This window comes from Electrophorus electricus, chromosome 20, assembly GCF_041902795.1.
Source record: "Electrophorus electricus isolate QZ-2024a chromosome 20, ASM4190279v1, whole genome shotgun sequence".
NCBI classification, from domain to species: Eukaryota; Metazoa; Chordata; class Actinopteri; order Gymnotiformes; family Gymnotidae; genus Electrophorus; species Electrophorus electricus.
The window spans coordinates 6067526-6085000 of record NC_137516.1 but is presented as its reverse complement, the minus strand read 5'-3'; the positions used below and the strand labels follow the sequence as shown (position 1 = coordinate 6085000).

At 41.4% G+C, this 17475-nt stretch overlaps 1 protein-coding gene across 4 annotated transcripts in view; it reads right to left on the bottom strand.

Moving 5' to 3' along the window:
• The window catches only part of slc12a5b (solute carrier family 12 member 5b), a 42594-nt gene that overhangs the window by 8596 nt on the left and 16523 nt on the right, over window positions 1–17475 (bottom strand). For all 4 annotated transcript variants that reach the window (XM_081703569.1, XM_027012217.3, XM_081703568.1 and 1 more), the window contains exons 2-15: window positions 10534–10637; window positions 10181–10312; window positions 9791–9937; window positions 6646–6700; window positions 6047–6177; window positions 5408–5655; window positions 4459–4670; window positions 3953–4120; window positions 3042–3140; window positions 2754–2811; window positions 2309–2483; window positions 2018–2136; window positions 1608–1706; window positions 1–50 (exon numbers count right to left, since the gene is read on the bottom strand). The exon at window positions 1–50 is cut by the window's left edge and continues 70 nt beyond it. In XM_081703569.1, coding sequence (XP_081559695.1) covers window positions 1–50; window positions 1608–1706; window positions 2018–2136; window positions 2309–2483; window positions 2754–2811; window positions 3042–3140; window positions 3953–4120; window positions 4459–4670; window positions 5408–5655; window positions 6047–6177; window positions 6646–6700; window positions 9791–9937; window positions 10181–10312; window positions 10534–10637 — 1797 coding nt within the window. The remainder of the gene's footprint in view (window positions 51–1607; window positions 1707–2017; window positions 2137–2308; window positions 2484–2753; window positions 2812–3041; window positions 3141–3952; window positions 4121–4458; window positions 4671–5407; window positions 5656–6046; window positions 6178–6645; window positions 6701–9790; window positions 9938–10180; window positions 10313–10533; window positions 10638–17475) is intronic.

Genomic DNA, 17475 nt, shown 5'->3' with positions numbered 1-17475 from the left:
ATATGAACATCAGGGACAGACACAAGCTCATTCCCAAGAAGGACAGAGTCCTGGATGAGAGCAGAATAGAACATTACAATTAAATAAGGTCAATGTTCTGCTTGAGACTAAAAGAACATAATGTTCTATAATAGTGTGCAACAGCCAATCAATAATTAGAGTATTCGCATACAGTATCCTGGCATAAGACAAAACAACTACATTTTCTATAGTTAAAATTTTTTTCCAAGTTTGTTTATCCTGTAATTCTGACATATTCTTAAACGCACTGTCTATAATTTCTGGCCAGGGCACATGTAAGTATTCATTAGTCACAACGCCATTTTTCTAGCATTTAAATGCCTGAAACTTTCATTCAAATAACAATTCTTTGCATTGCTGATCCCTTGTAAAACCCTTACAGTTGCACCTAGACAAATGGCTCATTTGTTCTTTGCACAAGGAATAACTTGCATGAATAAGAAGCAAAACTTTTAAAGTCCCCAAAAGCCCCACTGCACTGCAGCTCCGCAGGAGATCACTGGCACCAAGGAATATGATTTAGGAAATCGCTGTAAGGAATCTTCACTGACAGCATTTACACCTTTGCTATTACATTTTTGGCCTTAGACTTTCCGTGGGAATAATATGCACTTGTAATGGATATTGTAAGCATGTCTCAGACAGACAAATTACCAGTGATGCGGTAACACTTGTATTTATACTATTTATTACTTATATTTATCATTTATAATATGAGATTCAAATTGTCAGAGTCTGTGAACAGCCTGAGTCTGATGCCCTGCTGCTGGAATGGCTGTGGATCCTAAGATTGTCTCTCATAATGGTCAGCTAACCTGCTCTAGGGTTCATCTCAAACCACATACTCAAAAAACAAATAGTTAAACAGCATTCTCAGATACTGTACATCAAAGAACAGCTGCAAGCAGTTGTTGAGCAAAAAAGCTCCACTCAAGACTCTCTGAGCTCCTGAGGGTAAGACTAGTCTCCGTTCACCACACTTTTAAGATGTGCTTAATCAAATACTCTTTACAAATTTAAAACTCTGCTTGATCATAGCTGATACTGAGACAAGGAGTGAAAGTTGTTTCACTTTCTTATTCAGGCAAGTGCCCCAAAGGTCAATCTCAGAAGTCACCCAGTTCCTTAGTACTGATGCAACAATCAACTGTCTGACAAGATTCATAAAAGAAACAGGACACAAGAGAAGTCCCTCTCAGAAGTGCATGACTATCTGTTGTCTGAAACATTGAAATTATGCTGAAAGGATTATTTCAGAGACTCCTAAATGTTTCTACATAAAAATGGTGATCTTCTTTGGTATACAGTGCTTAGCTGACAAGATAGTCTATGATATAAGTTAAATATCAGAATGATCAACTCTCTGCATATTGCCACAGTCTGTTGCAATAGCCCAATGTCCCGCTAACATGTTGATAAACATCTGCAGTTTAATTGGGGCTACATGTGTCCATTAAACCACATTTGGTAAATTCTCTTGATGAAATGACTTTTGCCTGGCACTCAGGATGTGAGCTCATCAGCATGCAAGCTCATCAGCATGCGAGCTCATTTGCATGCAAGCTCGCGCACAATGCTGCACTGACCAGTGGTAGTACTTGAAGCGGGGCCTCCAGTTCGGCGTTCTGAGTAGCGTCTGCAGAGCACAGGCCAAGTTCACAAACATGTAGCACATCAGGAAGAACCTGCCGAGAGGAAGAACACAGCTCACCAAGGCTACCAAAAGCACTCTCATGCTCAAGAAGTCAAATAAACACTTATGATCCTTGTACGTAACAAGCGCAGAGCAGAGACATCAAATATTTCTGTTATTCACTGTCATGGTAGGTCGACGATTCCAGCCCAGTTAAGGTTAAGGCAGTACACTTTTTTTAATGCATGATTTATAGCATTTATTTTAATCAAAGAGAAAAGTGCATGATGGTTACATTAAGGTCAGTGCTAATTAGATATTGTGGTTAATGCACTATGGATCAAAGGAAGCAGCATTGCACACATGGAGAGGATGGGTGCAACAGAGTCCAGGGAGGCGATGATAATGCCAATCTCACAGATGCTCGCGGTCAGGAGCAGAGCCCATGTGGGCTCCCCATTTGCCTTTCCATGACCGAATACCTGACACACACACACACACACACACACACACACACACACACACACACACACACAGCACAACACATACACACATTGTAGTCTGTTAGGGTCAGAACAACAACAGTATTTAAAAGAGACACATTGAAAGAGGCATGCTGAATTTGGTTTGCACATCCCATGTGGATGCTCTTACCCTGAGGAAGGGGATAATCCCATCTCGAGCAATGGCTTGCAAGAGGCGGGGTGCGCCAGTCAAACTCTGAAGCCCCGCCCCACATGTGGAAAAAAAGGAACCAAACACAATGACCCACGGGGAGGGCCATGCTAAAGTTCCAATGACCAGGTTACCGTTGACACCTTCACCAAACCTGTGCATTGCAGAATCATAAGGGATATTTTTTATTGCAGTATAAATACGGGATTAAATCAGCAAATACAGTACAAAAAATCCAAGAGACGTAGTGAGATTAATTAAATTAATTCAGGTCTGAGCCGACCTCAATTTTAATAGGCAACTGAAAAAGTGAATCAAATATGATAGACGAATTAGAAAAATGTGAAGTAGAAAAATGCATCGAACATGAAAAATGAAGTGGAAAAGTAAACCTGACGAGTGAACTGGCAGTGAATTGACTCACTTGTCTCTCAGAACCACTCCATCCACACAAGCCCCAAACAGGATCACGGAGGACATGTCTGTGGAGACACTGATCAGGACAACAAACCCACAAATATACAAGAAAAATATGAAACATACAAAAAATGTAAAATGTAAATTAATAAACATTTTGTCTGTGTACCAGTCATTTGGCTTCAAAGTTAGATGACTCAGCAATTTCACGTATAGTTAAGCTTACTCGGGCCATTCCCTGTTTTCCTAATCATGGGCAAAGGTGGGTAGGGGTGAGGTGGGGTGGGAAGGATACATATGGCGGAGGTGGTGGAGATGGCCAGGATGGTGCCAATGGGGATGGACTTCTGAGCGTCCTGCAGGTCACCGGAGCGGTTGGATCCAGCCATGATACCTGGAATGTGCACACATATAAACTAACCCAGAGATTTCTTCCAAGTACGGTTATTGTTTGATGGACAAAAACTGTGGGGTGGGGGGGGGGGGGTTAAGGAGGAAACAAAACATCGATCACAAGAAATCTGATGTTAAAGTCTGTTGTTTAAACATGAGCTAAGCAATGTGGGTGTGAATGTGTCTGTGTGTGTGTGTGTGTGTGTGTGTGTGTGTGTGTGTGTGTGTGTGTGTATGCGTCTGACACAAAACCCAGCATAATCTTGTAGATTTGTGCTGATACATGTTAGATCACAGCTCAGACTCCACTTCACAGCCTAACACTTTACTGCTATCGTCACTTCAGCCTAAGTTTAGCCTTAGCCTTAGAGCAAACACACACACACACACACACACACACACACACACACACACACACACACACACACACACACACACACACTCATACAAAACATACACAAAGACACACTAAATTAAGCAATTAAACATCAGGAGGCAGCCACTAGACTTCCAAGGAAAGGGCTTTGCTGGTATAATTGCAAATAGTCTCTGGTTACTAGCTTCTCATTCACTGTTTTCTCCATATTAGAGGAACAGAAGTTGCAGAAGTAATTGTTCAGCATGGCTGGTGTGCCAGTAAGAACACTGCTAAGATAGAGACCCTCCCTCAGTGGGCCCCTTTGTCATTACACCTGACTTCTGGGTAAAAGATGTCCCAGTGTGATACCTCTTTCTTAGCTGCATTACCAGAAGACCAGGGGAAATCCTAGTCCAATTGGTGGTCTTCTCACTGGCTTCAGGGGCGGGACTAACCTGTGACGGATGGGAAGTAGATGCCCACCAACAGGGTAAAGAAGCTAGTGATGTCGGCCAGGACGTAGCGGTTGCTGTTGGCCAGTGGGATGTCAGGGTCCTCCACGGCTGGCAAGCCTCGCTTCTCCAGGATGTCGTTCTTCTTCATAAAGGTGCTGAATAGATTCTCTATGGAGTTAATTAATTAAAAATTAATGTATTAATTTACATTGTTTTCAAACACGGCTCATGAATTATGTCTATTTTTTACTCATAAATACTTAAATATAAATCAATTTTTTTTATTCATTGTCTTGAAATATTTCCTAATAAGCCCAAGCTTTTTTTTTTTTACTTGATAAAGGCCTTTAATGTTACCATCATTAGGGAGTGCCATTCACTGAATAGTTACACCAGTGACAATAAAATCAACACCACAGAAACAGTAGAAGTCACACTACTGCCAAAATAAGCTCATACAAGAGTGGCATGACTGCACGACACCCCCCACACACACACACACACACCTGCCAGGATGCCACTGGTGATACCAGGGATTCCCTGCAACTGGGAGACGTTGTTGTTGGTGAAGTACTCATCACAGGTGGCGTTGAGGAATTCCGAGTCGCAGAAGAACCTCCAGAGCTTGGTGGTGATGGTGCCATTGCCGCGATCGATGGTCTTGGCACACACGTCCAAGCCCTTGGAAAACAGGGTTCGGTTGCCCAGTAAGCAGATCCTGCCAAGGAGAAGGATACCGGTCTGTGCTCGGCTGAACGAGTCATGTGTTTAGCGTCACTCTGCTTTCCTATAGCATGTCTAGGTTTTATATATGATGAAGTGCTGCCACAGTAATGATAGTAATTTGAATGATTGGAAATTGTGGGGAAAAATAAAATCTCTTCGGTTAAATTTTAATATAACTGGCTATATGTAATGGAGTTAACACTATGTCATGTAACAGTACATGACAATGCTTTTTCTACTTGTGATGTATTACCCTAGCAATCAGTTTCATTGAAAGTTACTGTATTTACATTTATACATCTGTAGGTATGTCATATATATGATTTCCGAACGTATTTCTTTTAAGTATCATTAAGAGGTTCTTCCATTGTGGCTGGTTTTATATCATGTAACAATATGCAGACTGGTAGGCCTGTGATGACACTATTATATATGTCACTATATTTACAAATTTCTATCTAGCTTAGTTTTGTTCTTTGTTCTCTCTTTGCCTGAGGACCGCAATTCTTGAAACATTGCACTTATTAATTATACAGGAGCGTAATTAGCATACAGATGTTCACTCTATTTGTCCACAACAATCTGTAAGGACTATAATTAAGGACTATAATTAAATCAAGGGCCTGATGCAAGAAAAAAAGAATTTCACATCGCTCTCTTGAAAGATGCAAAAGTTCACCGGCAGTTACCATGTAAACAGGTAACGTAGTCATGACAGCGGGAGCTTACGGAAAGTCTGGCGGGTCGAAGGCGGTCTTGATCACCCCGCCGTAGACAGCAAGGATAGAGACGATGACACAGGCGAGGAAGACCAGCGCCAGCTTGTTCACGTACTTCACGCCAACAAAGACGACCAGGGACATGAAGGAGAGCACAATGGTGCCATACACCCGCATGTTATTGAGCATGCCCGCCTCGGCCTCTGCTCCCTCCAGACCCTCGATCTGAAATACGGCAGCCTGTGGGGCTATGTAGATCTATGGGGTGACAGTTGGGACAAAAAGGGTTCGCATACGCATTACAAAAAGTGAAAGGTCAGTGCTCCAATTCCCAAATGCACTGTAAAGGTGAGCTTTGTGTTATGATGCTTTATATATATATATATATATATATATATATATATATATATATATATATATATATATATGTAATTGTAATAACTGGAACAGTACAGATTTAAGCAAGCAGTGCCAGAGCACTTTGCCAACTCTGGAAATCAATAATCATCTGGTCATTTCAGGATCCACTTTATATTTTGCATAGTTATTGGCTCTGTTGTAATATTTCGATCTGTCACCATTGGCTGTCATTTCTAAACATCATGTCAGTCAAAAGATGAGCCTGTCAGAATGCAGTGTGGTTGGGTACCAGCAATATCTCAATGCAGCCCAGGATGTACATGGCACCAGCGAAGGTGGTGCCCAGGTAGAAACAAATGCCCACTGCTCCACCAAACTCTGGCCCCAGTGAGCGAGAGATCATATAGTAGGAACCACCAGCTGGAAAAGATGTAGAGCTTTAATACACAACATATAGAGTAAGCTGTGCTATATAGCTACACACAACAAGCTAAGCTTCTTGCATTTCTCTGTGATACTTTTTCCACTTAAAAATGATATAAAAGCTGAAGTATAAAAATGGCTTGTTTATTCCAGAAACTGTTTAAGAAATTTGTTTAGTTAAGAAATTAGTTTAAAAAAATTTTCTTTCAGTCTTTCTCCCTCTCTCACCCACCTGCTTGCTACACACACACACACACACACACACACACACACAAACACATACACACTCACTCACTCCTAATGGCACACACACAGGCAACACCAGAGGACAGCTGCTGAGCTCAGCTCAGAAGGGAGCTGCACTGTGTATTGTGGCTAACTGCCCATAAGGAAACACGACCACAGCCATCCTGTGGTCTGAAACAAGCACACGCAGACAGACAAGGCTGGATGCATTTCGCTTACCTGGTACGACTCCATTTGTGGCAATCGCACTCATGGAAATTGCAGTCAGCATAGTCTGTAAATAAAGCCACAGTCATAGACTTTAGTACAAAACTCACTGAAATGACGGTCAGAGCTTTAGCTTGTAAGATTAGGCACGTTGGCGCCTTGCCAAAAAGCAAGCTTTCACCGACATCGAGCCTTTATGGATAAGAGTGACTAAAACACAGCTGTCATCCCTTGAGTCTCTATTTGTAAGTACTTCTAAGCCTGACAGCTTGAATGTAAACATGGATCAAGATTTTAAAAAAGGATAAAAATCAAAGGGTGACGGCCTTTTCTGAAGGCAAGTCATTGATACCCCCACGTATTGTAATGTTTGGTGTAAAACACTGTGGTGACATGAATTAATCTACACCATTGTCCTCCTCCAGAGTTTCAGCAAATGAACACTGGAGTCCTCAAGCTACCTAAACAGACATCTGGAAGAGAACCAATACAAACAATAACACCCAAGGATTTCACTGCAGAAAATCAAACTAGGACAAAATTTGGGATTTCACCCAATACAACTTTTGGCATTAAAAACACTTTGTCTTCGAGACTATGTAAATAATTTCTCTTAGTCATAGTTGATATAATTACTGTGCTACAGTGGCGACCTCGGGGGAGGCTGAATGGATACTACCTGAGACTGATTTCTGTTGCCTACCCAGAGATGAACGGCCCCGTGCAACAACTTTAAAACAACTTTAAAAGCGCAGCCAAAAAGTTATTTTACAGCAAATGCTACATGTTCACAGTCACATTAGTCAGTTTTAATTGTGAACCATAAGAGGTCTAATGACAGCAACACAATAATGATTTTCAGAGATAATTAGTTTACAACATGACCCTGCAAAGCTAGTTACTGTATACAAATATGATTGATTAAGAGGCCCGAAGGAAATAAATTTTATTTAGCCTCCCTTTGGACTGTTTAGTGCCTTTTTAATTAGTGTTTTTTATTTGAATGGTGTTCCATAATTTGCGTATTGATTCTGATTGGTCAGTTTAAAGGCTCTCAGCCTTTTCAGCAATTAGATTTGAATTGCAGTGTTTATGTACCATACTGGGCAGAAAATTGTATGCAAACATCTTTTTCTAAAATCTAGTTATGGATTGATCAAAAGAATAACACGAGTCGCCTGCACTGTTTACGTTTTTTTTAGAACAAAATCAGCCTCCCTTAGCTCCTTTGATGAACTGCTATGATGGTTTTGATATAATCATTGTAATGTTTTGTTTAAATAATAGACCTCTATTATGGGGTCTGAGTCTCCACTGCTTATTGATGCTTCATACAAATGTCCACTCTCTTTCTCAGTGAAACTGCAGGTCTCCTGTTATGAATTCAGCCCTGCTTTTCAATGGCAGTTCAGTTTATTTCATGCTGAAACCACCAACACTACACAGCCAAATCAAAAGAGGTTCAGTAGCCTAATGCCTGTCTAACTATTTAACATTCCTTGATGTCAACAAAGGCAAACAGTGAGCCACTACACCAATAGTTCTGTACAACAAAAGTACAACAGTATAATCTCCTATCTTTAATAAAGCTCTTAAAGTGTAGGGTGACAATACCATGCCTCAGTATGAGGGTTAACATCACTGATGTAACTCTACTCTGTGTACTAAATGTATATTTCAATGTCTCATGGAGTACAATGTGTTCTTTTATACGAATGTGTGTGTGCGTGTGTGTGTGTGTATGTGTGTGTGTGTGTGTGTGTGTGTGTGTGTGTGTGTGTGTGTGTGTGTGTGTGTGTGTGTGTTTGAGAGAGAGAGCAAGAAAGAGAGAGATGGGTTTGGCAGTCAGGAATGTATTATAATGAATTTAAGGCTGCACTTGAAAAGGACACTTTTGATATCAAACAGAATTTGACAAGCAGAAAACTCAGAGTAGTAGTTCTGAAGTTTTCCTGAAAAATAACAACCTTTTTGCCTTTTTTTTTTGGTTTTATGATAAGCGTGCTACTAAGGTTAAATAGGGCACAATAATCCTCCATGGGTTTCCACAGGGCATACAACTAGGAGAACTAAGGACAGACATTGTATGAATTATGAATAAGTATTTTAGCTTAATGACCAAATTGGCATGAATTCAGGTATTTACATAAAATGTATATATTTATTTACCCAATACATTGGCTAGTCTAGCTAGTCTACCCATGTACCTATGTCTAAGAGAGATCATGTGAATAAGGGCCTTTTTTCATAAGAATCAGATCTTAAGGATGAACTTCTAACATGTAACGATTTCCGAAAATTAACGACTCATTATTGCCCACATATCACTTGCCCACAGAACAGTAAAATAGTCCCAGGCAAGTTATAAGACTGCAGCAAAACAACTGTAGGAGAATATTGCATCACTGTGATAGTAATGTATTAGAGCTTCCAAGGGCAGTCTCATTCTTTAGATCAATGCAAAGACTATGTGAAGGGATTTTGACCTTTTTAAGCACCAAACTCTAAACTATCCACCTCAACACAGTATAAATCAGCATAAATGTCCTTCTGTCCTTACGTGTTCACTGATAGTTGTAGAGGGCGAGAGCAATGGTACAGTAAAGAATATGAACTCAGCTGTATGAGCTGTCCATGGTGCTGAAGCTGTAGTACTTTTAGAAATGTGGAACATCAGTGATTGCATAATTGTACACAATTCAGGGAAAAGGAGACCGGGTCAGAGAAGGCTTCAGGGAGTCGGTATGCAGCACAGGTGAGAAGTCTCATCTCTCGAGGCTGTGTTACTAAAGAGTAGCAGGAGTCATGAGGCAGAGGAGACTTTTGAGATGTTCCAGACACAAAGGGCAACCAGACCTGAAAGAGATGGTATTTATGGAATGTGCATGGGTGTGTGTCTGTGTGTGTATGTGTATATGTGTGTGTGCGTGAGTGTGTGTGTGTGTATGTGTGTGTGTGGATGTGCGTGTGTGGGTGCGTGTGAGTATTTATACCCTAAGAGGAGAGGAAGAGTTTTAAAAATGCGTGAGGTCAAGTATCTGTGTGTGTGTGTGTGTGTGTGTGTGTGAGAGAGAGAGAGATAGAGAGAGAGAGAGAGAGAGAGAGAGAGAGAGACAGAAAAGCAGTGGCAGAAAGAGAGAGCAGAAAAGAGACACACCGTGGAGCAGCACATGAAAACGATGAGGAAAGTGCCCAGGACTCCACCCACGCCCACCAGCCAGGTCATACGGAGGAAGAGGATCACGCCCAGGATGTTCTGCATGCAGGGCAGGTACACGCCCATCACTGTGCCCATACGAGGCGCCTGTCAGACACCAGCCATAACCCAACACACAGCTATGACCATGAAGAGAGCACAGCAATGTAACAATCCATCTCAAGTAACGAGTGCATTCTTGGTCTTCCCCAAATCCTTGTGAGCGAGGTTGTGTGTTTGTGCGTGTGTTTGTGCGTGTGTGTGTGTGTGTGTGTGTGTGTGTGTGTTTGTGTGTATGTATAAGTGATTGAGAGTGTGTGCTTTAGTGTGTGTGTATGTGCGTTTGTTTACCTGGACCACTTTCTTGCGGGCCTCTTCATTGTTCTCAGCCTCCTCGTGTTCCTTGCTGCCCTGTGGCAGGTTGGAGTAATTGGCCAGGCTGCTGAGTAGTGACGATACCATGGGACTTGTGTCCATCTCCTCCTACAACACACACACACACACACACACACACACACACACACACACACACACGGCCTAATCACCATAACATGTCAAGGAATTTAGAGTAGATTATTATCCCCCAGGATGTGAAATGAGGTCACGAAGGAGAGGCGCTTCTCACTGTTCACAATAGAAACAAACACAGAAGGAAACACCGTTGGAAGTTTTTGCTGTGAAAGCTACAGAAATGTTTCTGGTACCTCAAACAGAGCCATATTTTTCCTGTCGTACTGCTGTGTCTTCTCCACTCCGCTGCTACCGCTGCTGTTGATAAAGGGGCTGCTCTCTTTGGGGTTGCCATCTCCTGCGAACATCCATAGGGACTACATAAGTGCCTCACTAAGCCCTCCACCAGTGCAGTGTTAACAGTAATCACACAACACTGGCAGGATTATGATAAATGAATGCATTATAGCTACACGTGTGAATTTAGAAACATTGTTGTTTATTTACACAGTATTCTGGCATCCCAGTTCTGAGAATATTCTTATTGATTACTAAATATTATACATAGTTTCCATAATTTTCTAACATTTCTGGATTGCTTTTTAAAAATGAAGAGCTCTTCTTTTTAAATATAGAGAATAATTCCAACTAATGCCCAAAAGTACCCGTTTTTGTAAAATGGCATTTGTAGATGTGGGGACTACAAGGTCCCAAGATAAGATATATAAACACACACACACACACACACACACACACACACCTGTCTCTAGTAATCAAGTCCTCCTAAAATCACCGCAGACATGGACCAGGTTGCATTTTGCTGTTCCTTGAGTCTCCAGGAATAGTACACCACACAAAAACAACAATGAAATCTATACAAAGAATACAGTAGTTGTGTGTAGTGTGTGCACAGATATTTCTGGTATATTTCAAGGGTAGCTGGAACCATCTACAAATTTATACAAGTCTACAAGTCTCACTTGTCAAAGGTGCTACATGTACTGCTGTAAATGTGACATTTCAAAAGCCAGTTGAAATCTATGTGTGTAAACCAATCGTTAAAGCAGTATTTGATTTTTCTATAATGTGCAATTACAAATATGATAATTGCCTCTTCATTTCCTCACATGTAACTATATGTGAGAGCAAACTGTAAAGTAGCCAGGAGATTGCTGCTTGAAATGCCTGATTTAATCAAATGTATTCATGTACAATTAATTGCTGGCTGGCTAACCCTCATGAATACTAATTTCTTTGTATGTATTTTTACAGAATGACCCATAAATATGGGATTCAGCAGAGAATAAATGAACAAACAACGCTTATTATATGCAGTTAAAGCTATTTGTAATTTGGCTGTAGACCAGTGCTTGAAGTAGAAAAAATGCCTTGTTCAAATGTTGGCATGTTGTATCGGCCTGTATCAGCAAATCATTAAGTTTTACATTCTGATTTTCTGCATTGATTTAAAGATAGTAGGAGATATCACTGATGTTTACAACAAAGTGACAACCACTTGCCAAAGTATTAATTTTATGACAGTAATAATATAGAATAATTTAATAATGTAATATATGTATGATACTCTATATTATGTATGTGTGGACTGTTATATTTATGTGTGCGCAATAAATGTAAGTTTTCAGAGGCTTTTGTTGATTCTACACCACCAGGCTCTTGTTGCTAGGAGTGGCGCTACGTTAGCTTGCTGCTCTTCGATTTAGTGCAGGTTCTGGCTGAAGCTCTGTTGTGTCATTGTCTGACTCACACGTTCTCTTTGTGCCCTTATGAAGCCAGGCCAACACTGTTATTTGCCATTGACATTACTGCGACATTAATGTTACTTGTCTTGGCTAGCATTAACATTACTTCTGTTGTACTAGACTTGCAGAGAAAGCAGGAACAGGTGAGCATTGCATAGTGCCCCCTGGGTAATGCAGTTTATAAAGGGTCATTATGAATCACCCAGAACCTGATACAGAGAGTGCAGAAAAGAGTTTGGGGAATTTGTGAGAAGTGCCAGTACGCAAAAAGAAAAGTCCTAGTACATCAAAGGGTAAAATGTAGAAGCACCGGCCCACTTCGAGCACTGCTGTCGACAATAATTATGTTCAAAAATAAGGAATACACATACAATAAGGAATAGACAAGAGACAGTAAACAGGGACTGTTGAAATCCAGTAAACAAAATAACAGATGCAGCCGTAAACATCTCCCCACCGCCGCTGAAGGCTGTGGAACCCTCCAATCTGATTATTCTCGTCTCACCCAATCCACTTTGTCCCTTAATTATTTTAAGCTGTGAAAAAAATAATACGAAGCCCTCTCACTTTCATAAAACCACTAAAACAAAGTTCTAGTCTCAGATGGTATGTTTTTGTTTTGTTTTTCATTCTTACTTTTAATCTACACATTAACAGAACTCCACCGATCACTGCTTTCTAATTTGTCAAGTTTTCATACCCATTTTGAGCCACGGTGTTCTGGTTTGTGTGCGATGCGGCTATGTCGCTTGCTCAAGAGATTACAACACTTTATTCAATATCTGCCTCCTACACTGCAATCACGAGGGTAGAATTAGAAGGTTATCACTTTGGTTCCAAGGAGCCAAATCACTCACAATTGACTCTGTATTTCATTCTTTCTTCATTCCCTTTTCTCCTCTATATCTTTTCTCCTTTTTCCAGCCATACCCATGGAAACTTCTGCCAATGCTCCTGCCATTTGTAGCATCTGGCTGACACATTTATCCAAAGCAACTTACAATTCTAATCAAACCCAACCCTTACTAGTCATGTACCTTATCCAGTGAGCTACCACTGCCCAATGCTGCTATATGTCCTCTCCCTCCCTTTTTCACTGCAAGTCCACAGCAGTTGTCTTCACGGCTCACGATGCACTCGAATCAGATTGTCTCAAAAGATAAGAATGGCTCTGTTGTATCAAACACATTTACCCACTGGTTGTTTGACGTTCAGTGTATATTTTGTGGAGGTTTACTAGTCCTATTGAGTTCAATTCAGCCAAGGGAGTGTTTGCTCTTTGCTAAGGAACGGTCATGTTTTGACAAAAGTGTTATTATTCATCTGTCTCTATGCATTACTGCAGTAATTGCTTCAAAATGGTTCCATCTCTGATGCCAAGCTTGGCTAAGCTACACCATACATTATCCAACATTCAGTTATCCTGCATAAGAAGTGATGCAGCGCATGTATGATGCAAGGTTCTGTCTGGGATGAACTGCACAGCGTAGCATCCTGCTGCTATACGTCCTGTCATTTTGGTCCCCAGGGGCTGGAACGCCATACGGGACATCCTCTCTCCTAGACATAACACGGCCCAAACTGCAGTATCGCATTTTCCTCGGGCCCATGCCTCTCGCTTTGCCCAGAGGGCGAATCAGTGAATCAGCAAACGCAAGCGATAGAGCTTCCCTGCACCGCATACCCACCCCACCCCCCGCGGTTGGGATTTTCCTCCTCCCTCACCTGCCTCCAGCATCAGTCACAGAGGTGGGAGAGCTGCAACACATCACATAGCCCGCCACTTTTTGTTTTTCAATATCGAGCCGTGTCTGGGCGACAGAAAAGATGCCAGGTCAACTCCGACAGCCCGCACGACGGAGCTGCCACTCGGCCCGGAAGATAACAGAATGTCCCCAAGGCAAGAGGTGGCGTGGAGCTGGTGACGCTTGTATTCTGGGATGTAGCCCAACACCTGGCAGCTAAGCTGACAGCAAAAACCCCTGTAAATGACTCTGCCCTTAAAGTACTGAGTGTGCTTAGATGACGTAATTGCAACGGAGATGGGGGAAAGGAACTCGGGAATCAGAACAGTCCATTTGGCTCTCGATGATATGCACTCACATAGTTCTGGTTCTGAAACAACCTGGGCCAACAGCTCTGATTAATTGTCCAGGTGAGGAGTAGGGGACCTGGAAAAACATAAACAGCTCTGGCTGGGCGTTGCCCAGAATTGAGCCAAGTACTGAACTGAGGACTTAACTGAGTACCTCTGTTCTATGTGACAGTAAAGAAAGTGAGAGATGAAGAGAAAGAATGAAAGAGAAGAAGAGAAAATAGATCAATCTCTTGATTCTTGGTCGTATTCTTTCAAGTGAAAGAATCCCTTCACAGCGGTCAACATTTTGCTGTTTTAGCTATTAACTTGTTCTGGATTCAAACTAGACTCAAGTGCAGATTCATGGAACTGGTGATGGGATGTGTGTAAGCATGAGAATTGACTTAAACTGGGTTTACAACATAAGATTATTGTGACGATGATGCTGCGTCAGAAGACAGTCACAAATCTGAAAGATTTCTTTGGTCAATGGTGGTTTTTGAAAGTGCAATGTGTCATGTTCTATAGCATCTGATTTAATAACTCTGCGACCAAAGACAGCCTACGATTATCTGTTGGCAGTGTCAGAAAGTTTGCTTCAAAATCTCACAGTGTGACCATTGCAATGACATAAAACTAAAATCAACCAATAGAGAGTGTCCTTGGTTTCCGCACAACTCATGCACCAACTACAAATGAACGGCAGTATAGTAGAGATGGCACCGATCCGATATCTTATATCGGAATTGGGCCGATATCAGCAAAAATGTCGGATCGGATATTGCTGAAAATATTTTGTAAGGAAACCAACAGGTTACCATCACAAATCCAGCCTGAAAATAGTACAGCAGCACTTTGCAGAACATGTGATAACATCCAGGTTAGTTTTAGTAGGTCACATCATAACAGCTGAACTGGTTTGAGCACAGCTTATACACCGCTGTGGAGTTTAACTGTAGCGCTTTCTTCCCATTAACGATTAAAAAACCTGTTATGTTCAAATGCAAATATCCATGCACTCACACACTTGTGATTTGCATTGCTATCATTTTGATAACCCAGTGTGTGGAATCAGCTATCTACCTTCTAGTGAGAACGTTTAAATGAAATAAAAATAGCGTTTTAGCATTGTTGACTGCTATATCAGTGAACAATACATGTAAACAGTTTTTAAAGTTTTGTTTATGAGTCCGTTCTTTAAATTAACAATGACGTTTCCAGTTTGACCATGAAGTAAAGGAAATTCAGGGTCGGTGAAAGGAGAAAGAGGAACAGAAACCTAACAGAAACAGAGCAGGAGAGGAGAAAGAACAACCAAACTAATAAAGTACTCGCTAATTATTCTATGGCATCAGGAAATTCAAACCGCATGAAAAAAACAGAAAACGTTTTCCGTTAGCTTGCTAAGTTTTAAGGTAGATGTGATATTTTGAATAAGAAGCTGGAGGAAAATCTAACTAAATTTAACTGTCCACATATATATATATATATATATATATATATATATATATATATATATATATATGGCTAGAAAGAATAACCTCTTGCAAACATTTTTATTGGTTTTGCAGAGCTCGAGAGAAGAGATACTCTTAGTACTGGTAGTCTCTCTGTCTGCTTACTTAGAGCCTGGTATGCGTTTGGTGTGTAGCAGGTACAGCAGTGATTTACTGCTGAAATTCACAAGAACACGTGTAAGATTATTATTAAGTTAATGTGGAATCACTTGCATTCAGTAATAAGGAAAAATGCAGACGAACTTTAGGGTAAATTTCAGGAGTGAATGAGTTCGTGAAGCAGCTGAGCAGACACAGCCAGTTTGTGTGTGTGTGTGTGTGTGTGTTTGTGTGTGTAAGAGAGAGAGAGATCTGAATAGCAGTTTCAAGGCTGGTTAATATGCACACAATTTAACATAACATGCACACTCCGCAGGACAGAGGACGAAATTCAATCAGTTTGTATGCATGTTCGGAACTGCTGAAACACAGTCGGTTTGTATGTTTTTGCCCCACAGGCCCTTAGAGCTGCTAGCACAGACGTCCTTGACTTAAATCTTCGCGTCTTCGTGAGCTCGCAACACCTCAGACCTTTACATGGTGATCGTGGGGGACGGAGCTCAACGGCTTAAGCCAGACGACTGCAGCTCTCTGGTTGAGAGTTTGGGTCGGGGCTTGTGCCTGCATTGCCGTATGGATGTGCGATGCCAGACATCTGCAGAGCACTCCTTTGGCGCTGTGATTAAGATTAACGACGACGAGGGCGTCACCACCAAGTTCTGCAGCCACTAAAATAATAGAGGCACTGCAGGCTGCTTCCGTAGTGCAGGCAGACAGGAACAGCCCGGCACAGGTCACTGAGCAACGAGTGCGTGTGATGTGTTTATCCTAAACTGGGTATTTTCTGACAGCTTTTAAAAGCTTAATAAAATTGAGCTTCACCACACAACTATTTGGATCATGGCAGGTCATTGTTACCTGAAAGCAGCACACACACACACACACATTCAAATTTGTACACACGGTGTGTGTGTGAAAGAATGGTACATAGCAGGTGCCTTATCATTTACCCTGAGTACTTGTCCCACACCCCTCCAACTGTAATCTTTCTTTCTCTCATTTACACATCCCAACACTCCATCTCTTTCCTCCCTCTCCTAACCTATCTTCACTCTGTGCTTCTCTCTGTCGCAGTCTCCCTTGTGGAATATCCAAGCTGTTTCTCACTGGGCTGACAATTCATGCTCTTCTCATGTCAAACACGCCTTTCAAACCCACTAAATCTACACATCTCCTTGATCAAATAAAGACCTAGACTGGAATAGTGCAGTATTTTTTTAGCCATACAAGTAGAAGAGACAGCATTTCAATGTTACAACAGAATGCTAAACATTCTCAAGCCATGATGTTCCAAACAAAAATATAGCTGCACACATCTAGGCAGAGTAAAGCATTCGGTCAGTACAAATGAATGTTGCTTTGAGAGGTTATTGCTTAGTGAAAATACCGATGTAGCAAAATCACCTAGCACTGACGTTGTCCAATAAATTTACACATAATTGTCTGCGACCCTGTATAACCATCTGGAAGTAATCAATCATGTCTGGTCTATCCTTATTTTGAAATGTCGCTAACCTTGCCCCAGATCCAGGTGAACATACTATAGTGTCCTACAGAGCAGAGCTAGAGCACGATTCGACTGGTGCCCATAGCCCCAGACCGGCCGACGGTGCAGAGCTGAAGAGGACAATTACAATTACAGCCTTGACGATTACAGGGGCTTGTTCTTCCAGACTGAGCTAGGACGAGAAGATGCCCATCACAAAACTATGGTATTAACGCTTTGATTTTAGCCCTTTT